Source organism: Symsagittifera roscoffensis, chromosome 2 (genome assembly GCF_963678635.1).
Source record: "Symsagittifera roscoffensis chromosome 2, txSymRosc1.1, whole genome shotgun sequence".
Taxonomy (NCBI): Eukaryota; Metazoa; Xenacoelomorpha; order Acoela; family Convolutidae; genus Symsagittifera; species Symsagittifera roscoffensis.
Genome location: NC_087063.1, coordinates 25731241 through 25753571, shown reverse-complemented (window position 1 = coordinate 25753571; position 22331 = coordinate 25731241). Strand labels below are relative to the sequence as shown.

Here is a 22331-nt window from a genome sequence, read left to right as displayed (position 1 = left end):
AAACTTGAATATCAATGCAAATTAGTTCAAAAAATGCTTAGCCAGAAAAAATAGCATTTTATCAGAACAATTACGATTGGAATCCATCATCATCAGCAGAGAACTTTTCCGTCTGTTTATTGATCTAACATGTGCTACCAGAAACAAGAAAAGAACATAAATGTTGATGAGCTTTTTTTGCTAATGGTGGAGAAAAATTGGCGAGAACGCATAGTGAAAGATCACATTAAATTGAATTGCTCAAAATCTTATATTGCTCAAAACAAAAAGTTTCCCTAGAAATATATTTATCAATATTAATTGAACAGCATTTGTCAGTTTTGCTCACAGTTTTGACAAAATTTCACAAAAATTTTCGTATAGACAAGTTTTTCCAGACAATTTCAAAATTTTTTTTAGGTTGAAACTCTTTTACCAGTTTTAGGTTAAACTTTTGGGCGGTTCATTTAAATCAGAGTGAACCAATATTTTACGAAGTACTAAATATTACAAAACTGTCAGTCTGGATTCAGATTAAAAATGAGTAAAATTGATGCTCTGATAACCATAATAGAAGAGATGCGTCAAGATTAGAACTCTAAGACCACGAAGACACAGTGACCTTTCATTGACCTTAAAAAAACCTTTGATACAGTTGACCACATGCTTTTACTTGGGAAATGTGACGCAAATGCGCATATGGTTTTCGGTGACCTGTTTTGGACCTTCTGAAATCCAAATTAAGAAACCGACAACAACCTTGCCACCAAAACTAAACGCTCTCAAAACGCAAATGTGATTTATGGATTATCACAGGGATTCATACTAGACCCGCTACTTTTCATAAATTTTATAAATCGTACTGAACTGAATAAAACAGTGAAAATATTCTGCTTTTGTATGCAGACGACATTGTCATGAAAATAGCAGCAAGAAGCAGTGAGTTAACAGGTAGACACTAGCAAGCGTTGGACAAAACATCACGTTCGTTAGAAGAAAAAAAAAGATGAAACAAAAAGAATGGTAATATCTAAGAAGAGCAGTGGAAAATTAGACCTCAAAAATGAATGAAATTACTATTGAAGAGAAACCATTATTCCGTTACTTAGCTGTTCAATTTAACTTTATAGATCCTATCACAAGAATTGAAAATATTTTATCGAGTTTTAGTGGTTTGTATTACAGATAGAGAAAAATTTTAGGTAAAGGTCAACTACTGAAAGCGTTTAACGCTTTTGCAAAATCCGTTTACGGTACGCGGTTTTGGCTTGAGTGTCAATAGAAAAACTCAAATCGAAAACAATAGAATTGAAAATCAAACGACTTATGAAAATGAATTATTTTAAGAGAAGAAATTAGAGAAGAAATGAAAGCACAGAAGAAATAAGACAAAATGAAAAATACATTTCGTAGAGGAATTGCACATATTTATTAATTATTAAAGTTACTATTCAAGGTTGTGAGAAAAGAATGCACATCGACCATAAACCAGGAAGCTGTCATTGAGAAAAATTTCAATACAATTTTGAATATGAGAGTTTCAGTTAGGCAAATACCTGGGCAGTCAAAAAGTAATCAAAAAACTTCGTTAAACCTTACAATTAGAATATTTTTAAATTTTGTTCTAAAATTTTACCAAGATTTTGTGAACCGGATTCGGAGTTGCAAAGAATAAAAATTATAAATTTTCAATTGAGTTTTTGGACAATTTTGAACTAGTATTTTATCAACTGGTTAAACTCATTTTGAGTAGAAATAGTGGTTAAAAGGAAGTTTGCTGTCAAGGTTAGGTAAACTGTCGAAATTTTTCCTATTTTTCTTTCAAAATTTTTTTTCATTAAATCGTTATTTTTGATTTAGTGATTAAATATCGATTTCACAAAGCAACAGAGATTTCATTCGGTTGCAAACGTACTAAAGTTTACTGTGAATGGAATTTTAATTGCAAACAATTTAGTATTTAAATTATTAAACAGAATCATCGCCACCGGTGATTCTGCTTAATAATCATAATACTAAATTGATTGCAATTAAGATTCCATTCACTGTAAAAATTGCTACTTTTGCATCCGAATGAAATCTGTTGCTTTGTAAAATTTTTACCCATTGATACACACACACACACATAATCCGCAAAGATACAAAGGGATAAACTGTTCAAAGATTTTCTACTTTCTCTTCAAAAGACGCAAAATTAGGTCACTTAGCCGATAAAACATAAGCCCAAACATTTGATGCAAAAAAAATTTCATTTAAAAAAAAATAACAAAAAAGTTAACATAATCAGGTTCTGTAGAATTACAAATTTTAGGAATGAAGTAGAAACATTTTCCATTACAATGAAAGCTGCTAACAGCACAAAATGATGGCTGTAATGCGGCAACTAAGCCGACAAAACCAGCGCTGACAATTAAAAGGCGACAAATTTTGGTCAGTCAATATTAAGAAATGATCCAAGTTTGAGCCAATGTTTTTCATCGTCCAAGGCCTTATCGCGGGATTAGGAGCAAATTGAGAGGCTAACAAACTTGAATTTAAAAGAAGCCAAGCTATCAAATGTTTCATGTGATGTTAAGCAAATTGTATACCCGTAAACAGTATATATTCCGATTTGATAACGCTTGCTAATCGCAAAAGTATATATAGTTGAATGAAAATAACGAATCTCACTAAGCCAAAACTTTCTAAAGTAAAGCAAAAAACAAAAAAACACAGAAAAATTAGACAAAATGAATTTTATATTTCGTTTAAGAATTGCATATCTATTTATTTTTAAAGTTACTAAGCAAGGTTGTGAGAAAAAAGTGCATATCGGCCATAATCCAGGAAGCTGTAATTGAGAAAAAATGAATACAAAATTGAATAACAGAAATTCAGCTAGGTAGATACCTGTGCATTCAAAAATTAATCAAAAAACTGCGATAAACGTTATAATTAGAATATTTTTCAAATTTGTTTAAAATTTTACCCAGATTTTGTAAACTGGATTCAGAGCTGCACAGAATAAAAATTTAAAATCTTCAACCATAAGTTTTTGGATAATTTTAAACTAGCACCCTCAAGGTCACGTGACTTTTTTTTGTTTTTTGTATTTTCTGAAACCAAAAGAGAGCGTGGTCATGCATCGAAATCATGTGCTCAAGCAAATACGTGGACTTGTACGCATTCCCATTCGCAATGCGCCCTTCGGGCGAAAATGCCAATGCATAATTAATTTTGCCAGGTGAAAATTTTTTAAAGAAAAATTCTGATGAATTTTAACTTAAACTACCACCAAAAAACGCAAAGTTTTCAAAGTGTGAAATAATCAAGTTTTTGCTAATACTGGGCATGCAGAGAGACTGATTTCGGCAAAAATAAAATGGAAAATGAAGGAAATGGAAAGAAAAAAATTGTTCAAAATAAGAACGCATTATCAAAAACTTATTTGATCTCCGCTAATGTCATAATTCCGATCAGGCTGATTTCAGATTTTAAGCGTAGGGTTTACAGTTACGGCTGCTCTCTCTACAGGTCCCAGAGGGACCGAGTGAGCATCCTACCTCAATCCAGGATAACGGATAGTTGTTTTTAGTTTTTCACAATTTTTTTTTCACTAATGCTTGTTTTCACTTCCTCATTAGAAGCTGTATAAATTTTTAGAAAAACTGATTTTAATAATCAATGCTTCCAAGAACAACTGATGTTAGGCGGTTACAAATGCGGTTGGTGAAAAGTAGTAAGGGATAATGATGAGAAAAATTGCAAGATTTCAAATGAATTTAAAAACAGTTTTTTTCTTTTTTTCTTTTGTAAATCGGGAGAAATGAATCAGTTTTTTTTTTTAGTTTTCCTCGCACCACCCACTGTGATTAAATAATGAAGATTCATGTTCTAGCCGTTGATAACAATTTGGCAGAAAAAACATCAATATGATGTAAAATGTTTTAAAAAAGAGAAACATTTAAAAATTATGTTTTTTTTTTAAAATCAAAAAATTTGTAATTTTCAAAATAAAAAAAAAAGTGAAAATTAATTGCATATTACGATTCAGCGTACCCAACTTAGTGGGTCTAGCATTTTAAATTACCAAAAAATGTTGAAAATTGTAGATTTTATGAAGTTTTCATTTTGGCTATTTTTCCTTTTCGCCTCCACTTAAGGCACCTTTGAGCCAACTTGAGAAACTGGAACCTAAACAAGCTATACACATAGTCTGAATGAGCCATTTTCAGCGTGATAACACCCCTGGAAGAAAAAAAACTGCAGAAAAGAAAGGGAATTTGGAACTTTAACCTTTTTTCTCCTTCAAATGGCGATACTTAGAATAATTTTTCAGCTGAAAAGTTCAAAAAAAATCAAAAAATTCAAATTTTGAAAAATTAGTAAAAAAATCTCATCAGTCTGTTTATTGGAGTCTTCGAGGTTTTGGGAGACCTTATCTGGCGGCTAACAACAAGTGGGTCACTTATTTTAAAATTTTGAGAAAGGTCAAAAAAACCTGTTTTTACGATTTTTTAGACAGAAATCCGAAAGCAATATCTTGGCTTAAAACAAAAACGAGGGCCTAAAAATAGTACAAACAGTACTCCCACATAAAGTACATTAGGTTGGAAAGAAAAAATTGACTCTGATTCAAAAATCGTTTTTTAACTTTAATTCTGAACAAAAAATTGTAAAAAAATCAAAAACTTAAAAATTTTTTGAAAAAAATGATTGTTTCGAAAAAGTGCCAATTTTCAGCTGAAACTTTTCATTTTAGCTAAAAACGCCAGAGCAAGGCCCTTTAAGCTCAAATAAATTAATTAAGCAATTTATTTTCAAGTTTTTTCGTTAAAGGCTTTTATTTTGAAAAAGTATTCAAAAATGGGTAAAAAAAAGTTAAAAAAATCAATTTTCTCACATTCAAAAACCTCCACCACCATGATGATTAGTTCGCTAGATAGGACTGCTAAAACCAATTTAGACGTATTTTCATAAGCATATCAAAATTTTCACTTATTTTTGAGAATTAAGCAAAATAAAAACTTTTCCCAAATTGGGCAAAAAGCCCAAATTAGCCCAAACACCTGTTAAAAATTGTTGGGTCAAAAAATCACAAAAGGAAACCCCTATTCATTTGACATTTTAGGGCCGCATGCAAAAAATTAGACCATTCTAACCTGACAATTTCGAGAATCGACTTTTTTGCAAAATTTCTCTATAGTCCATTTGAGGGATATTACTTGTACCGGTGGGGGCCCCTACCCCACCTCAAAAAATTTTGTAATGCTGGAACGCGGCCACCTAGCACCCTCAAGGTCACGTGACTTATTTTTGTTTTTCGTATTTTCTGAAACCAAAACAATAAGGTCATGCGTCCATATCATGGCCTCAAGCAAAGACGTCTGACTCTACGCATTCCCATTCGCAATGCGCCCTTCGGGCGCAATTGCCAATGCTCAATTAATTTTGCTACGTGAAAAAATTTTTAAGGAAAAATTCTGATAAAATTTAACTTAAACTACCACGAAAGAACGCAAAGATTTCAAAGTGTGAAACAATCAAGTTTTTGCTAATACCGGGCATGCAGTGAGACTGATTTTGGCAAAAATAAAATGGAAAATGAAGGAAAAGGAAAGAAAAATTTGTTCAAAATAAGAACGCAACATCAAAAACTTATTTGATTTCTGCTAATTTCACAATTCCGATCAGGCTGATTTCAGATTTTAAGCATAGAATTTACGGTTACGGTTGCTCCCTCTACAGGTCCCAGAGGGACCGAGTGAGCATCCTTCCTCGATCCAGGATACCGGATAGTTGTTTTTAATTTTTCACAAAATTGTATTTCACTAATGCTTGTTTGCAATTGCTCATGAGAAGCTGTATGAATTTTAAAAAAATTGATTTTATTAATCAAGGCTTCCAAGAACAACTGATGTTAGGCGGTTACAAATGCGGTTGGTGAAAACTAGTAAGGGATAATGATGAGAAAAATTGTAAGTTTTCAAATGAATTTAAAAAGAGTTTTTTTTTCTTTTTTCTTTTGTAAATAGGGAGAAATGAATCATTTTTTTTTAAGTTTTCCTCGCACCACCCACTGTTCATAAGTAATGAAGATTCCTGTTCTAGCCGTTTATAAAACTTTGGCAGAAAAAACATCAGAATGATGTAAAGTGTTTTAAAAAAAAGAAAAATTTAAAAAATTATGTTTAAAAAAAAAATATCAAAAACTTGTAATTTTCAAAAGTGAAAAAAAGTGAAAATTAAATGCATATTACAATTCAGCGTACCCAACTTAGTGGGTCTAGCATTTTAAATTACCAAAAAATGTTGAAAATTGTAGATTTTATGAAGTTTTCATTTTGGCTATTTTTCCTTGTCGCCTCCACTTGAGGCACCTTTGAGCCAACTTGAGAAACTGGAACCTAAACAAGCTGCACAGATGGTCAAAATGAGCCATTTTCAGCGTGATAACACGCCTGGAAGAAAAAAAACTCCAGAAAAGAAAGAAAATTATGAACTTTAACCTTTTTTCTTCTTCAAATGGCGATACTTAGAATAATTTTTCAGCTGAAAAGTTCAAAAAAAATCAAAAAATTCAAATTTTGAAAAAATTTATAAAAAAATCTCATCAGTCTGTTTATTGGAGTCTTCGAGGTTTTGAGAGACCTCATCTGGCGGCTAACAACAAGTGGATCACTTATTTTAAAATTTTGAGAAAGGTCAAAAAAACATGTTTTTTCGATTTTTTTGACAGAATTTCGAAAGCAATATCTTGGCTAAAAACAAGAATGAGGGCCTAAAATTAGTACAAACAGTACTCCCACATAAGGTACATTAGGTTGGAAACAAAAAATTGACTCTGACTCAAAAATCGTTTTTTAACTTTATTTCTGAACAAAAAATTGTAAAAAAATCAAAAATTAAAAAATTTTTTGAAAAAAACGAGTGTTTTGAAAAAGTGCCAATTTTTAGCTGAAACTTTTCATTTTAGCTAAGAAAGCCAGAGCAACGTTCTTTAAGCTCAAATAATTTAATTAAGCAAATTATTTTCAAGTTTTTTCGTTAAAGGCTTTTATTTTGAAAAAGTATTCAAAAATGGGTAAAAAAAAGTCAAAAAAATTAATTTTCTCAGATTGAAAAACCTTCACTGCCATGATGATTAATTCGTTCGATAGGACTACTGAGATCAATTTAGACGTATTTTCATAAGTATATCAAAATTTTTATTTATTTTTGAGAATTAAGCAAAATAAAAACTTTTCCCAAATTGGGCAAAAAGCCCAAATTAGCCCAAACACCTGTTAAAAATTGTTGGGTCAAAAAGTCACAAAAGGAAACCCCTATTCGTTTGACATTTTAGGGCCGCATGCAAAAAATTAGACCAATCTAACCTGACAATTTCGAGAATCGACTTTTTTGCAAAATTTCTCTATAGTCCATTTGAGGGATATTACTTGTACCGGTGGGGGCCCCTACCCCACCTCAAAAAATTTTGTAATGCTGGAACGCGGCCACCTAGCACCCTCAAGGTCACGTGACTTAGTTTTGTTTTTGGTATTTTCTGAAACCAAAAGCAAGCATGGTCATGCATCGACATCATGTGCTCAAGCAAATACGTGGACTTCTACGCATTCCCATTCGCAATGCGCCCATCGGGCTCAAATGCCAATGCTCAATTAATTTTGCCAGGTGAAAAAAAAATTATTTAAAAAGTTCTGCTAAACTTTATTTTCAACTACCACCAAAAAACGCAAAGATTTCAAAGTGTAAAACAATCAAACTTTTGCCAATACCGGGCTTGCAATGAGACTGATGTTGGCAAAAGTAAAATAGAAAATGTAGAAAATGGAAAGAAAAAAATTGTTCAAAATAAGAACGCAACATCAAAAACTTATTTGATCTCCGCTCAAATCATAATTCAGATCAGGCTGATTTCAGATTTTAAGCGTAGAATTTACGGTTACAGCTGCTCCCTCTACAGGTCCCAGAGGGACCGAGTGAGCATCCTACCTCGATCCAGGTTAACGGATAGTTGTTCTTAATTTTTCACAATTTTTTTTTTCTCTAATGCTTGTTTTCACTTCCTCATGAGAAGCTGTATTAATTTTTAAAAAATTTACTTTATCCATCAATGCTTCCAAGAACAACTGATTTTAGGCGATTACAAATGCGGTTGTTGAAACTAGTAAGGGATAATGATGAGAAAAATTGTAAGTTTTCAAATGAATTTAAAAACAGTTTTTTTCTTTTTTTCTTTTGTAAATCGGGAGAAATGAATCAGTTTTTTTTAGTTTTCCTCGCACCACCCACTTTTATTAAATAATGAAGATTCATGTTCTAGCCGTTAATAACAATTTGGCAGAAAAAACATCCTTATGATGTAAAATGTTTTAAAAAAGAGAAAAATTTAAAAATTATGTTGTTTTTAAAAAATCAAAAAATTGTAATTTTCAAAATTGAAAAAAAGTAAAACTTAATTGCATATTACGATTCACCGTACCCAACTTAGTGGGTATAGCATTTTAAATTACCAAAAAATGTTGAAAATTGTAGATTTTATGAAGTTTTCATTTTGGCTATTTTTCCTTGTCGCCTCCACTTAAGGCACCTTTGAGCCAACTTGAGAAACTGGAACCTAAACAAGCTATACAGATAGTCTCAATGAGCCATTTTTAGCGTGATAACACGCCTGGAAGAAAAAAAAAACTCCAGAAAAGAAAGAAAATTTTGAACTTTAACCTTTTTTCTTCTTCAAATGACGATACTTAGAATAATTTTTCAGCTGAAAAGTTCAAAAAAAATCAAAAAATTCAAATTTTGAAAAAATTTATAAAAAAATCTCATCAGTCTGTTTATTGTAGTCTTCGAGGTTTTGAGAGACCTCATCTGGCGGCTAACAACAAGTGGATCATTTATTATAAAAATTTGAGAAAGGTCAAAAAAACATGTTTTTTCGACTTTTTTGACAGAATTTCGAAAGCAATATCTTGGCAAAAAACAAGAATGAGGGCCTAAAATTAGTACAAACAGTACTCCCACATAAGGTACATTAGGTTGGAAACAAAAAATTTACTCTGACTCAAAAATCGTTTTTTAACTTTATTTCTGAACAAGAAATTGAAAAGAAATCAAAAACTTAAAAATTTTTTGAAAAAAATGATTGTTTTGAAAAAGTGCCAATTTTTAGCTGAAACTTTTCATTTTAGCTAATAAAGCCAGAGCAATGCCCTTTAAGCTCAAATAAATTAATTATGCAAATTATTTTCAAGTTTTTTCGTTAAAGCCTTTTATTTTGAAAAAGTATTCAAAAATGGGTAAAAAAAAGTCAAAAAAATCAATTTTCTCCGATTCAAAAACCTCCACTACCATGATGATTAGTGCGTTAGATAGGACTGCTGAGATCAATTTAGACGTTCTTTCATAAGTATATCAAAATTTTTACTTATTTTTGAGAACTAAGCAGAATAAAAACTTTTCCCAAATTGGGCAAAAAGCCCAAATTAGCCCAAACACCTGTTAAAAATTGTTGGGTCAAAAAATCACAAAAGGAAACCCCTATTCGTTTGACATTTTAGGGCCGCATGCAAAAAATTAGACCAATCTAACCTGACAATTTCGAGAATCGACTTTTTTGTCAAAATTCTCTAAAGACCAATTTAGGGAGATTACTTGTACCGGTGGGGGCCCTACCCCACCTAAAAAATTTTTGAAATGCTGGAACGCGGCCACCTAGCACCCTCAAGGTCACGTGACTTATTTTTTTTTTTTGGTATTTTCTGAAACCAAAACAATAAGGTCATGCGCCAATATCATGGCCTCAAGCAAAGACGTCGGACTCGACGCATTCACATTAGCCTTGCGCCCTTCGGGCGCAAATGCCAATGCTCAATTAATTTTGCCACGTGAAAAAATTTTTAAGGAAAAATTCTGATAAAATTTAACTTAAACTACCACGAAAGAACGCAAAGAATTCAAAGTGTGAAACAATCAAGTTTTTGCTAATACCGGGCATGCAGTGAGACTGATTTCGGCAAAAATAAAATGAAAATTGAAGGAAATGGAAAGAAAAAAATTTTTCAAAAAAGAACGCAACATCAAAAACTTATTTGATGTCCGCTAATGTCATAATTCCGATCAGGCTGATTTCAGATTTTAAGCGCAGAGTTTACGGTTACGGCTGCTCCCTCTACAGGTCCCAGAGGGACCGAGTGATCATCCTACCTCGATCCAGGATAACGGACAGTTGTTTTTAATTTTTCACAAATTTTTTTTCACTAATGCTTGTTTTCAATTCCTCATGAGAAGCTGTATAAATTTTTTAAAAAAATGATTTTTTTTATCAATGCTTCCAAGAACGACTGATGTTAGGCGGTTACAAATGCGGTTGGTGAAAACTAGTAAGGGATAATGATGAGAAAAATTGTAAGTTTTCAAATGAATTTAAAAACTTTTTTTTTCTTTTTTCTTTTGTAAATCGGGAGAAATGAATCAGTTTTTTTAAGTTTTCCTCGCACCACCCACTGTTCATAAGTAATGAAGATTCCTGTTCTAGCCGTTTATAAAACTTTGGCAGAAAAAACATCAGAATGATGTAAAATGTTTTTAAAAAAATAAAAATTTAAAAATTATGTTTAAAAAAAAATCAAAAACTTGTAATTTTCAAAATTGAAAAAAAGTTAAAATTAATTGCATATTACGATTCAGCGTACCCAACTTAGTGGGTCTAGCATTTTAAATTACCAAAAAATGTTGGAAATTGTAGATTTTATGAAGTTTTCATTTTGGCTATTTTTCCTTGTCGCCTACACTTGAGGCACCTGTGAGCCAACTTGAGAAACTGGAACGTAAACAAGCTGCACAGATGGTCAAAGTGAGCCATTTTCAGCGTGATAACACGCCTGGAAGAAAAAAAACTCCAGAAAAGAAAGAAAATTATGAACTTTAACCTTTTTTCTTCTTCAAATGGCGATACTTAGAATAATTTTTCAGCTGAAAAGTTCAAAAAAAATCAAAAAATTCAAATTTTGAAAAAATTTATAAAAAAATCTCATCAGTCTGTTTATTGGAGTCTTCGAGGTTTTGAGAGACCTCATCTGGCGGCTAACAACAAGTGGATCACTTATTTTAAAATTTTGAGAAAGGTCAAAAAAACATGTTTTTTTGATTTTTTTGACAGAATTCCGAAAGCAATATCTTGGCTAAAAACAAGATTGAGGGCCTAAAATTAGTACAAACAGTACTCCCACATAAGGTACATTAGGTTGGAAACAAAAAATTTACTCTGACTCAAAAATCGTTTTTTAACTTTATTTCTGAACAAGAAATTGAAAAGAAATGAAAAACTTAAAAATTTTTTGAAAAAAAAAGATTGTTTTGAAAAAGTGCCAATTTTTAGCTGAAACTTTTCATTTTAGCTAATAAAGCCAGAGCAATGCCCTTTAAGCTCAAATAAATTAATTATGCAAATTATTTTGAAGTTTTTTCGTTAAAGCCTTTTATTTTGAAAAAGTATTCAAAAATGGGTAAAAAAAAGTCAAAAAAATCAATTTTCTCCGATTCAAAAACCTCCACTACCATGATGATTAGTTCGTTAGATAGGACTGCTGAGATCAATTTAGACGTATTTTCATAAGTATATCAAAATTTTTATTTATTTTTGAGAATTAAGCAAAATAAAAACTTTTCCCAAATTGGGCAAAAAGCCCAAATTAGCCCAAACACCTGTTAAAAATTGTTGGGTCAAAAAATCACAAAAGGAAACCCCTATTCGTTTGCCATTTTAGGGCCGCATGCAAAAAATTAGACCAATCTAACCTGACAATTTCGAGAATCGACTTTTTTGCAAAATTTCTCTATAGTCCATTTGAGGGATATTACTTGTACCGGTGGGGGCCCCTACCCCACCTCAAAAAATTTTGTAATGCTGGAACGCGGCCACCTAGGATTTTATCAACTGGTTAAACTCATTGTGAGAAGAAATAGTGGTTAAAAAGACTTTTGCTGTCAAGTTTAGGTATACTGCTGAAATTTTTCTTATTTTGGTTAAAACGTTTTTTTTCATTGAATCATTTTCATTTGTTTTTGATTGACTATCGATTTCACAAAGGAACAGAGATTTCATTCGGTTGCAAACGTAATAAACTTTACTGTGAATGGAATTTTGATTGCAAACAATTTAGTATTTAGATTATCTAACAGAATCACCGCCACCGGCGATTCTGTTTAATAATCATTATACTTAGTTGTTTGCAATGAAGATTCCATTCACTGTAAAATTTACTACGTTTGCAACTGAATGAAATCTCTGTTGTTTTATAAAATTTTTACCCAACGATACACACACACACACACACACTCCGCAAACACAAAAAGGGACATTTTATCAAAGACTTTCTACTTTCTTTTCAAAAGACGCAAAATTAAGTCACTGAGCCGATAAAACATAGGCCCAAACATTTGATGCAAAAAGTTTTATTTGAAAAAAAACTAATAAAAAGATTTGGAATTAGTTCATAAAAGTAATCATATAGCAAAAATGTTTCTATTGGGGCCAATCAAGCGCTTGAACGTTGAAATATTTCAAGTTATTCCATAGATCAAATTGATTAGCAAAAACAAAGTTTTGGAATGCTAGCTATTAAATTTAAGCTTTCCAACATTTAAAATTATTTCCTAGAAGGAATTGGCTCACAAAAGACTTATGTTTCTCTAAATAAACTATTCAAACTATAAATTTTTAGCACAAACTACAGCGAATTAGATAGCAAAAAACTAGCTTTTACTTTGAAACATTTGATGCAAAAAAAATTTCATTTAAAAAAAAACTAACAAAAAAGTTAACATAATCAGGTTCTGTAGAATTACAAATTTTAGGAATGAAGTAGAAACATTTTCCATTACAATGAAAGCTGCTAACAGCACAAAATGATGGCTGTAATGCGGCAACTAAGCCGACAAAACCAGCGCTGACAATTAAAAGGCGACAAATTTTGGTCAGTCAATATTAAGAAATGATCCAAGTTTGAGCCAATGTTTTTCATCGTCCAAGGCCTTATCGCGGGATTAGGAGCAAATTGAGAGGCTAACAAACTTGAATTTAAAAGAAGCCAAGCTATCAAATGTTTCATGTGATGTTAAGCAAATTGTATACCCGTAAACAGTATATATTCCGATTTGATAACGCTTGCTAATCGCAAAAGTATATATAGTTGAATGAAAATAACGAATCTCACTAAGCCAAAACTTTCTAAAGTAAAGCAAAAAAGAAAAAAAACACAGAAAAATTAGACAAAATGAATTTTATATTTCGTTTAAGAATTGCATATCTATTTATTTTTAAAGTTACTAAGCAAGGTTGTGAGAAAAAAGTGCATATCGGCCATAATCCAGGAAGCTGTAATTGAGAAAAAATGAATACAAAATTGAATAACAGAAATTCAGCTAGGTAGATACCTGTGCATTCAAAAATTAATCAAAAAACTGCGATAAACGTTATAATTAGAATATTTTTCAAATTTGTTTAAAATTTTACCCAGATTTTGTAAACTGGATTCAGAGTTGCACAGAATAAAAATTTAAAATCTTCAACCATAAGTTTTTGGATAATTTTAAACTAGGATTTTATCAACTGGTTAAACTCATTGTGAGAAGAAATAGTGGTTAAAAAGACTTTTGCTGTCAAGTTTAGGTATACTGCTGAAATTTTTCTTATTTTGGTTAAAACGTTTTTTTCACTGAATCGTTTTCATTTGTTTTTGATTGACTATCGATTTCACAAAGGAACAGAGATTTCATTCGGTTGCAAACGTAATAAACTTTACTGTGAATGGAATTTTGATTGCAAACAATTTAGTATTTAGATTATCAAACAGAATCACCGCCACCGGCGATTCTGTTTAATAATCATTATACTTAGTTGTTTGCAATGAAGATTCCATTCACTGTAAAATTTACTACGTTTGCAACTGAATGAAATCTCTGTTGTTTTATAAAATTTTTACCCAACGATACACACACACACACACACACACTCCGCAAACACAAAAAGGGACATTTTATCAAAGACTTTCTACTTTCTTTTCAAAAGACGCAAAATTAAGTCACTGAGCCGATAAAACATAGGCCCAAACATTTGATGCAAAAAGTTTTATTTGAAAAAAAACTAATAAAAAAATTAACAGAATCAGATTCTGTAGAATTACACATTTTAGGAAGGAAGTAGGAACATTTTCTACTACAATGAAACAAAATGATTGCCGTGATGCGGCAACTAAGCCGAAAAAGCAAGCGCTGACAATTATTAGGCCGACAATTTTTGGTCAGTCAAAATAAAGAAATGATCCAAGTTTGAGCCAATGTTTTTTACCGTCCGATAAGGTTGCTATGTTGCCTACCAAAAACCAAACTTTCGATCATATGCGAGCCTTAAGCCCGTTATCAGGCAATCTTGCCTGTGCTCCAGTTTATATAGCCAGCCGATCGCACGCCAAAATTTCATGCTAAGGCAGGAAAAAAGCGGATACCTAAATTCAAGTTGCTATCAAATACTGATATAAATTGCAATAATACGTGTTGAATTCAACTTACCTTTGTGTAGCAGAACAGTTTCTTCCAGCTTATGTGTAGAAAGAACCTCTGTAGGACATACATGCCCAATATGACCAACAAAGCTACGCCCACTCCCGTCATGGACCCATAGAATGGCTCCACCTGAAGCATTCATTCGTAATAATTTTGGTTAGTAAGATGACATGAGTTCACTTTTTTGTGAAATGATCAATTTAAAAACTACGAGAAATACTGTAACGAAAAATCATGTTTATTCCGACGACTGGAAGTGGCGAGAAACATTGTCTCCGCATGTGCTTAGTTTTTCCACGCAACATCCGGTATCACAACTAATTATCAGAATCGGCCATAGTATAATAAAAAGTGACATAGTATAATAAAAAAACGGCGTAAAAAACTAGTTTTTAAAGCTTCATTTAACGCTTCTTCACCTTTGGAAAAATTTTAAAAAAGTAGTCGAATATGACTATGCTTTTATTGTTATCCGCCTACTTTTGGTTTTTTCTCATCATACTAAGCAGAATAATTTGCCAACAGACAGTTGAAAAAGTGTCAAGGAAAGAAAGAATTAAACAACATATAATGAGTGAAATTTCGTGATAAAATCAACCCAGTTTGAGAAAACTGAATTATCGGGTGATTTTTATAACATTGGAATATCTAAGAATTAAAAATCTTTTCGGAACTCGCGTATTTCACGACATTGGAAGTTTCGTAATTGGAGAGCGCAATTTGCATTTCTTTTAGCAAATGATTTGATTTGAACTTAGAACGAAGTCAAAAGTCAAACAGCAAAAAATCATATTTGGCGTGAACAAGTTTTACGAATTCTTCCTGAAAGAAAGAACCAATATAACCAGGATAAGCATCATCACTACGCTCATTGACACATAAGAAAAACTGAAAATGTAGTGAGATTGTAGATGGTTAACTTGAATACAGCCTCAAGCTGTCTGTTGATTGACAAGCTGGCAAAACGCTCACAAGCTGTCTGTTGATTGACAAAGTACTGATTTGGAGATGACCACCAATTAGAATCATCATGTGAATTAAGTTTCTAACGGAAAAAAAGGCTAATACTCGCTTGCAGTAATCTTTCTCATCATACAAGGGTCCAGCAAGGAATTACATCGCCTTAATGGTCTTTTGAAAATCTAACGAATCGGACAACGAAAAGTTAAAGTTTTCTGCTGAAGCCATTCAAGCATTGAAACTTCGAAAGATTTGGAATTAGTTCATAAAAGTAATCATATAGCAAAAATGTTTCTATTGGGGCCAATCAAGCGCTTGAACGTTGAAATATTTCAAGTTATTCCATAGATCAAATTGATTAGCAAAAACAAAGTTTTGGAATGCTAGCTATTAAATTTAAGCTTTCCAACATTTAAAATTATTTACTAGAAGGAATTGGCTCACAAAAGACTTATGTTTCTCTAAATAAACTATTCAAACTATAAATTTTTAGCACAAACTACAGCGAGTTAGATAGCAAAAAACTAGCTTTTACTTTGAAATTTTTGAAGCAAGAAACTTTATTTTTTTAAGAAAAATTTCATGAATTTAATCAGATAGGGGAAGAAATTCAAGTTTTTCATTTTTTATTGGAACCAATCAAGCGATAGAACTTTGAAATATTTTAAGATAAATTATATATCAAAACCAGTAACAATAAAAACAAGTATTGCTATGCTAGCTATTTGCCCTAAGTTTTGAAAGCTTCAACTTATTTGTCAGGCCGAATCGGTTAATGAAAAGCTGATGCTTTTCATAAGCAAGCTAATCAAGTTATAAAGTAAATTCGTAGATCGAATCAAATCACGAAAAACTTGAATATTTCTAAGCAAGCTATTCAAGCTTTGAAACTTTGAATTATTTCAAGTTATTTTATGGACAAATCAATTCGTAAATGTTCAAGTTTTTCTAAATTTTTTTTGAGTCGCTCAATCGATGCAAATCAATGTTTCAAGTTATTTTATGGACGGAATCAATTTGCCAGGTATTTCAAGTTTTTCTAAGCAAGGTATTGAAGCCATGAAACAGCTCATATTGTTTTTCAGATCGTATTGCGAAACGTTAGTGTTCTATGCTATTTAATTCAGATAGTTACATAGAGACAGTCAATTGGCGAAAAAAAAACATTTTATCAAGCTATTTAAGTTATGAAACCTCAAAGTATTTCAAGTTATTTCATGAAGTCAACCGGATAGCAAAAACACTCACAATTTTCTGAAGCAAGTTATTGAAGCTATAAGCAATTGAATTATTTCGAGTTGTTTAGACCGAAAAATTTCTCAGCGAATTAATCGACCGATGAAACTTCGGAATAAAACAAAAAGTTTCATAGAGCAAATCAGTTCGTAAAAATTCAAGTTTTATTTAATCAAGTTATTGTAGCTATGAAAAAAATGTTTCCTTGTTCTTGGTAAGGAAGTAACGTTTACGAAACAAAATAGCTTTTCTGCGCGAGCAAATTGAGCAATGAACTTCAAAAAAATCCAAGTTGTTTCTTAGACCGAATCGTTTTGCTAAAAATTACACTGTTCGAAAACAATCTATTCAAGCGGTGAAACTTTGAAAAATTTCAAGTTATTTCATAAACCGAACCGGATGGCAAAAAAATGAGGTGTTTTTAGGAAAGCTATTTTAGCTATGAAATTTTGACATATTCCAAGATGCTTAATGAAACGATTCGGTTCATTAAAAAATATTTTAAGCAAGTTCATCATAGTGCGAAACTTTGAAATTTTTCCAAGTTTATTCATAAGACTGATTCAGTGTGCAAAAAAAAACGTTTTTCTAAGCAAGCTTCTAAGACTTGTGCTATGGAATTTCGAATTATTTTAAGTTATTTCACAGACCGAATCGGTTTGCGCAAATTTGAAGTTTTTCTAAGCAATCTTTTCAAGCTAGAAATTTTGAAATTTTACAATTATTTCATAAATCTATTTAGTTTGCGAAAAGCTTAAAATTTTCTAAGCAAGCTACTAAAGCTCAGAAACATTGATTTTTTTCAAGTTATTTCGTAGACTGAATCGGTTCGCAAAATCTTCAATGTTTTTTCAGCAACCTATTCAAGCTATGAAGTTTTGAAATACTTCAAGATTTCTTGTGGACCGAATCGGTTAACGAAAAATTTCCGTTTTTCTGTGCAAGCTTTTTGAGCTACAAAAAGTTAAGAAATTTAAATTTATTTCGTGGACCAAAATGGTTCGCAAATACTTTAAAGGTTTACGTAGGTGGCGTCTCTCATGCTTGAGGGACCGAATGGTTGAAAATGATTTTTAACTTACTTTGAGCTAACCAGAATTGAGTATTCAAAATTTCTAAGTAAATCGCGGAAATCTCAAAGTTAGAAAATAAATCCAGGCCATTAATTTTAATACTGACTGAGTTGATAATAAGCATATGCGTTTTCAAGACTAAAAAATTCTTATGAAAAAGAAATTATAAATCTTGATGTTTATCTGAATAGTATTGCGATTGCAACTCGCAATTTGTAAAATTTTTGATTTTTTGCAACTAATTTAAAACATTTTCTGTTAAAATTGTCTTTGACTTTTTTTTACTAGAAAGACATTTAGCCATTAGGAACGCTTAGCGAGTTTGATTGGTTGAAGATTTTTAAGCATTCGGTCCCTTAAGCATGAAAAACCTCCCTCAAAATGTATACAGGTTTTCAAACTTTTAAAGCTATGAAATTTTGAATTATTTCATAGACGGACTCAGTTCATAGACGGTTTTTTCATTGACAGACTCGGTTCGCTAAAAGTTTCAAAGCAAGTTTTTAAAGCTATGAAGTTTTGAATTATTTCAAATTATTTCATAGACCGAATCGGATCGCAAAAAGTTTCTTTTTTAGCATGGAGATTGCCCTGTTTAGTTGCTTTTTTTTATTTCTGACTGAATTGAATCTGTAAACGCAAAAATTTGGACAAAAATGAGGCAGCTACTGTCTAGCCTTGAAATTGGATCGAGTTCATCTTCCTCTGATGGTTGCACTGAATGATTCCTTAACGTTGTGCTCGATAGCAAAGTTAAAACGTTGCGTCCATATATCGCATTAGGACTATTATTTAACATAAAGGAAGGATTTAATTTTCTTCGCAACAGTCAAAGATTTTTAAAAAATTGCGAGCGTTTTTGTGTAATTATTTTTCGAATTTTGAGCATCGAGCAGCATCTCAGCGCAAAACAAAGTTGGCTACGACAGCAGCACAAAATAGGATATTTTTCGGTCAAAAAAGTTTGCTCAAAAATATTGTGGTTTTTTGGATAAGGCTGTAAATTTAAAAAACGAATCCATATATAATTCCTGTTTGTAGATAAACAAAAATAAGAAATATAATTTTTTGCCTTGGCCCAGTTCTTCCTGATTTTGACGTTGGCGGATGACTTGGCACTGTAGAGAGATGGAACAATGATGAATAGCACCGCACATCGCTGAAACACCCGGTAGTGCATGAAGCTCCAGAACTTACGCACCTAAAACCAAACAATAGACACATTGTGGTACAAGGATGCCATTTGCTGCAAATTAGCAGAGAAAGATCCGACCACAAAATAAAAAACTAAATAACAAAAAAAATCCAATTGTTTTGGTGTTTGTCAGTGTTGTGATAAGATGATCTGAATGGAAGCCTAGAATTTAAACATGTTCGATAGCAATAGTAAATTAGGCATATTTCAAAAAACAGTTTTAATTGAGAAACGACAAGAAAAAAACGTCTTTGAGCGAATTTAAACTACCTGCTTCGTTTTTATAGACTTTCTAAATTTTACAATTTTTATATAAAACCCAAATTCAACAAAACCCGTGGCATTTTGAAGATATGAGGTTAGAGTTTCACAAATTTCTTTCTCTGATATTGACAGTAACACAAAATTTTTCAATCAGAGCTATTTTTAAATCACTTTTTAATTCAATTTTTACAAACAGAAAAAAGAAACATGCGAGGAGATAATTGATATTTGTTTTAAAAGCCTTCGATGCATGCCAAAATTTGATTAATACTGTTTGATTTCACCATTCAGAACTTCTAAATACGCTTTCTTTATGATTCGGTAATTCAAAAAATCAAAGTAAATAATTTGACTGCTTGTATAAATACAAATAAACTGTGGAAAATTTTGAATACCATTTAATGTATATGAATTAGTCTTTTAGGCTAAAATTACGAAATTTTTAGGGAAAAACAAGCATTTTGAATTTTTACCAGATATTTTAGGTTGGTCGATCTTAACCGATGCATTTGGATGTATATTTAAATAATCAATCCTTTTTGGAAAAGTTCAACATGAAGGATAAAAAATTGTTTTTCTTGATCATTTTCTAGATTTAAGTTTTTTGGAAGGCAGACTTACAAAAGTTGTTGTGCAAATTTTTTATTGAGTTTTCTGAAGTTTAGGACCAAATTTAGGAGCTCTCTGCAAAAATAGTACAAAGATATTTTTTTCAAAGAATACTTTGGCACCGCAAAAAAAAACTTGAAAATTGAGAACAGAAGCATATACAAAAAGGGATCTTTTTGTGCAGTCAGTGGGTTGCTCACCGAGTTTGATATCTTGAACGAAAAGAGAAAAACGTATATTTTTGATGATGCAAGGCTCAACACTTCAGGGCATCCACAAATTTCTTACTTGCTGAATAGTACAAATGAGTAGTATTCACTTCTGAAATCTTTTCTTTTAATTTTGCCCGGTCTAAAGTTGAAGATATTCAATTGAAATATGAAACCGAAAAAAATACTCGGATAACTTTTTTCTGTTTTTACACTGTTATATCATATAAAAAATCACTAAACTAAATACATTGACACTCTGCGCAACGAGAAATCTATCAGTCTGAAGCTTTAAATTAATAATAATAGGCCATAAAAAGCTTCCAGTATAGGTCTATATTCATCAAATTTACTTTAATGAAAGATCATTTTAAAAGAATCTAGTTTTGAACACTAGCGGAATGAATAAACTGTTTTCTCAGAACAGAAATTTGACAAACTTATATGAAAAAGTGAACATTCGAGAAAATAATTTTATTAGAATTAAAAAATTATTACCTTTTTATTTCCTATTATTGTGGTCTCTGGAAATTTATGAAGCAAGTTGATCAGTTCATTTCATTCCGTTTTAATTTGCATTTTTTTTTAAATTAAGAAAATGACTTGTGAAACAGTTGTAGGTTTTTTGAGTTTTAGGTAAAATTAAAAATTATGATGTTTTTAGAATTAATCAGTAAATTTTTTGCCCTTTTTTGATTTTTTGTAAACTGAAAACTTCGGCGGATGCGATTTTTTCCCAAGCGTCTTAGACAGATTCACCGCGAATTATTTTTTATAGAAGTTTCAAACAATTTAGTATGAATGAAGCTTTTTTGGCATGATATAATTTCTTTTCCCCGCTTTTAATATACTAAAATAAACTGTTTCTTGAATTTCACGACTATATTTAATCTGTTTTTGTAAAGATCAATCATTTAGTTTCCAGAAGTTTTTTGAAAAACCTTTTTGGAATCCAATTATCGACTGAAACGATTTCACTGTGGTGCCACACTCGAGCAACAACTTTCTTTCAACTCCGTGAGTAATCGAAACAGAAAAATCATAAATAAGCGACCAATTTAGCGAATGTTATACTCGCGATGAAATTTAAAATGCTTGCAAAAAATAAGATTTTACAAAGCATTACACCGGACATTTACTCACGATTTCCATCAAGTTCACTTGGGCTTTTTTGGTTTGTGTCTCGAACGTGAGGAAGCAGGAATTGATGAAGCCCAACACTGAGATGCAGAGAAGGATGATTAGGATGTGCCTGAAGGTGAAGTTGAGGGAGCAGAACTTGCCACCATACGGGGGACTAGAGAAGAAAAACTTGTTATTGACAGCGTAATACTGAACAAATTTTGTGCGAAGAAGCAACATAGGTCCCTGAGTCCTTCGAATTAAGAACCAATTGATCATCGTCGATGACCACTCTCTTTCCATTCAATTGGAGCTTTTGTCTATTCACTTGCTTGTTTCATACCAATTTGTTTTTTCTATAAACTCTTAGTACTGTTCCGATCCTTCATCTAAGCTTTATAAAAATTTTCAAATGAATTGATAATATAGCCTCTTTTCAATGATAACGTAAACGTTCATATTTATACTTTGTCTGATTATAGCTCTCAAAAGAATTTCTTAATTATTATTATAACATAGCCTGTCAGCCCTTTTATACGTATTCAGAGATAGTGTTGTGTAACGTGGGGCGCACCTGTTGAGTAGTACCCCGACTGTTAGGAAGAGTAGGACTCCCCCGAAAGTGGAGCACATCTGGGCGAAAATGTTGCTCCTCCCCCTATGCTTAAGGGGTTCGCGCTTCACGTAGTCCACCACCAGCGCATCTGAAATAATTTCGACTGTCTAAAAGCATAGAATGGAAACTAATATTTAAAAGGTGCGGTATTTTCCCCGTTCCTTCCCACCCCAAGCCCCACCTTCCAAAAACATCAGATTTAGTTTTACAGATTCAGAAAATGAGTAGAATTTTTCAAAGTTGGGACAAAGTATGCTTGGAACAGCTTAACTAGTCAACCTGCTAAATTTCATTGCAATCAGACAAGTGAACAAAATTGGGATCAACCGTACAATCTCCCCCCTTAGTGACCTACGTAGAATGCCCTCCCCAAGCATGTATTAATTCTGAAACGCTAACAAAACGCGTACATATACAAATTGTACGGTTGATCCCAAAATAGTTTCAAGTCATTTTTGTCAGAGGAACACAAAATGTGTCCCGCCATCAAAGAAAGAAAGCGGGAAAAAATTATTTCTCCACTT

The 22331-nt window shown here is 31.9% G+C and overlaps 1 protein-coding gene across 4 annotated transcripts in view; it reads right to left on the bottom strand.

The window, feature by feature from the left end:
- LOC134840448 (uncharacterized) overlaps positions 1 to 22331 on the bottom strand; it is a 75071-nt gene that overhangs the window by 10653 nt on the left and 42087 nt on the right. For all 4 annotated transcript variants that reach the window (XM_063856257.1, XM_063856256.1, XM_063856255.1 and 1 more), the window contains exons 4-7: positions 21766 to 21895; positions 21213 to 21366; positions 18865 to 18993; positions 14530 to 14652 (exon numbers count right to left, since the gene is read on the bottom strand). In XM_063856257.1, coding sequence (XP_063712327.1) covers positions 14530 to 14652; positions 18865 to 18993; positions 21213 to 21366; positions 21766 to 21895 — 536 coding nt within the window. The remainder of the gene's footprint in view (positions 1 to 14529; positions 14653 to 18864; positions 18994 to 21212; positions 21367 to 21765; positions 21896 to 22331) is intronic.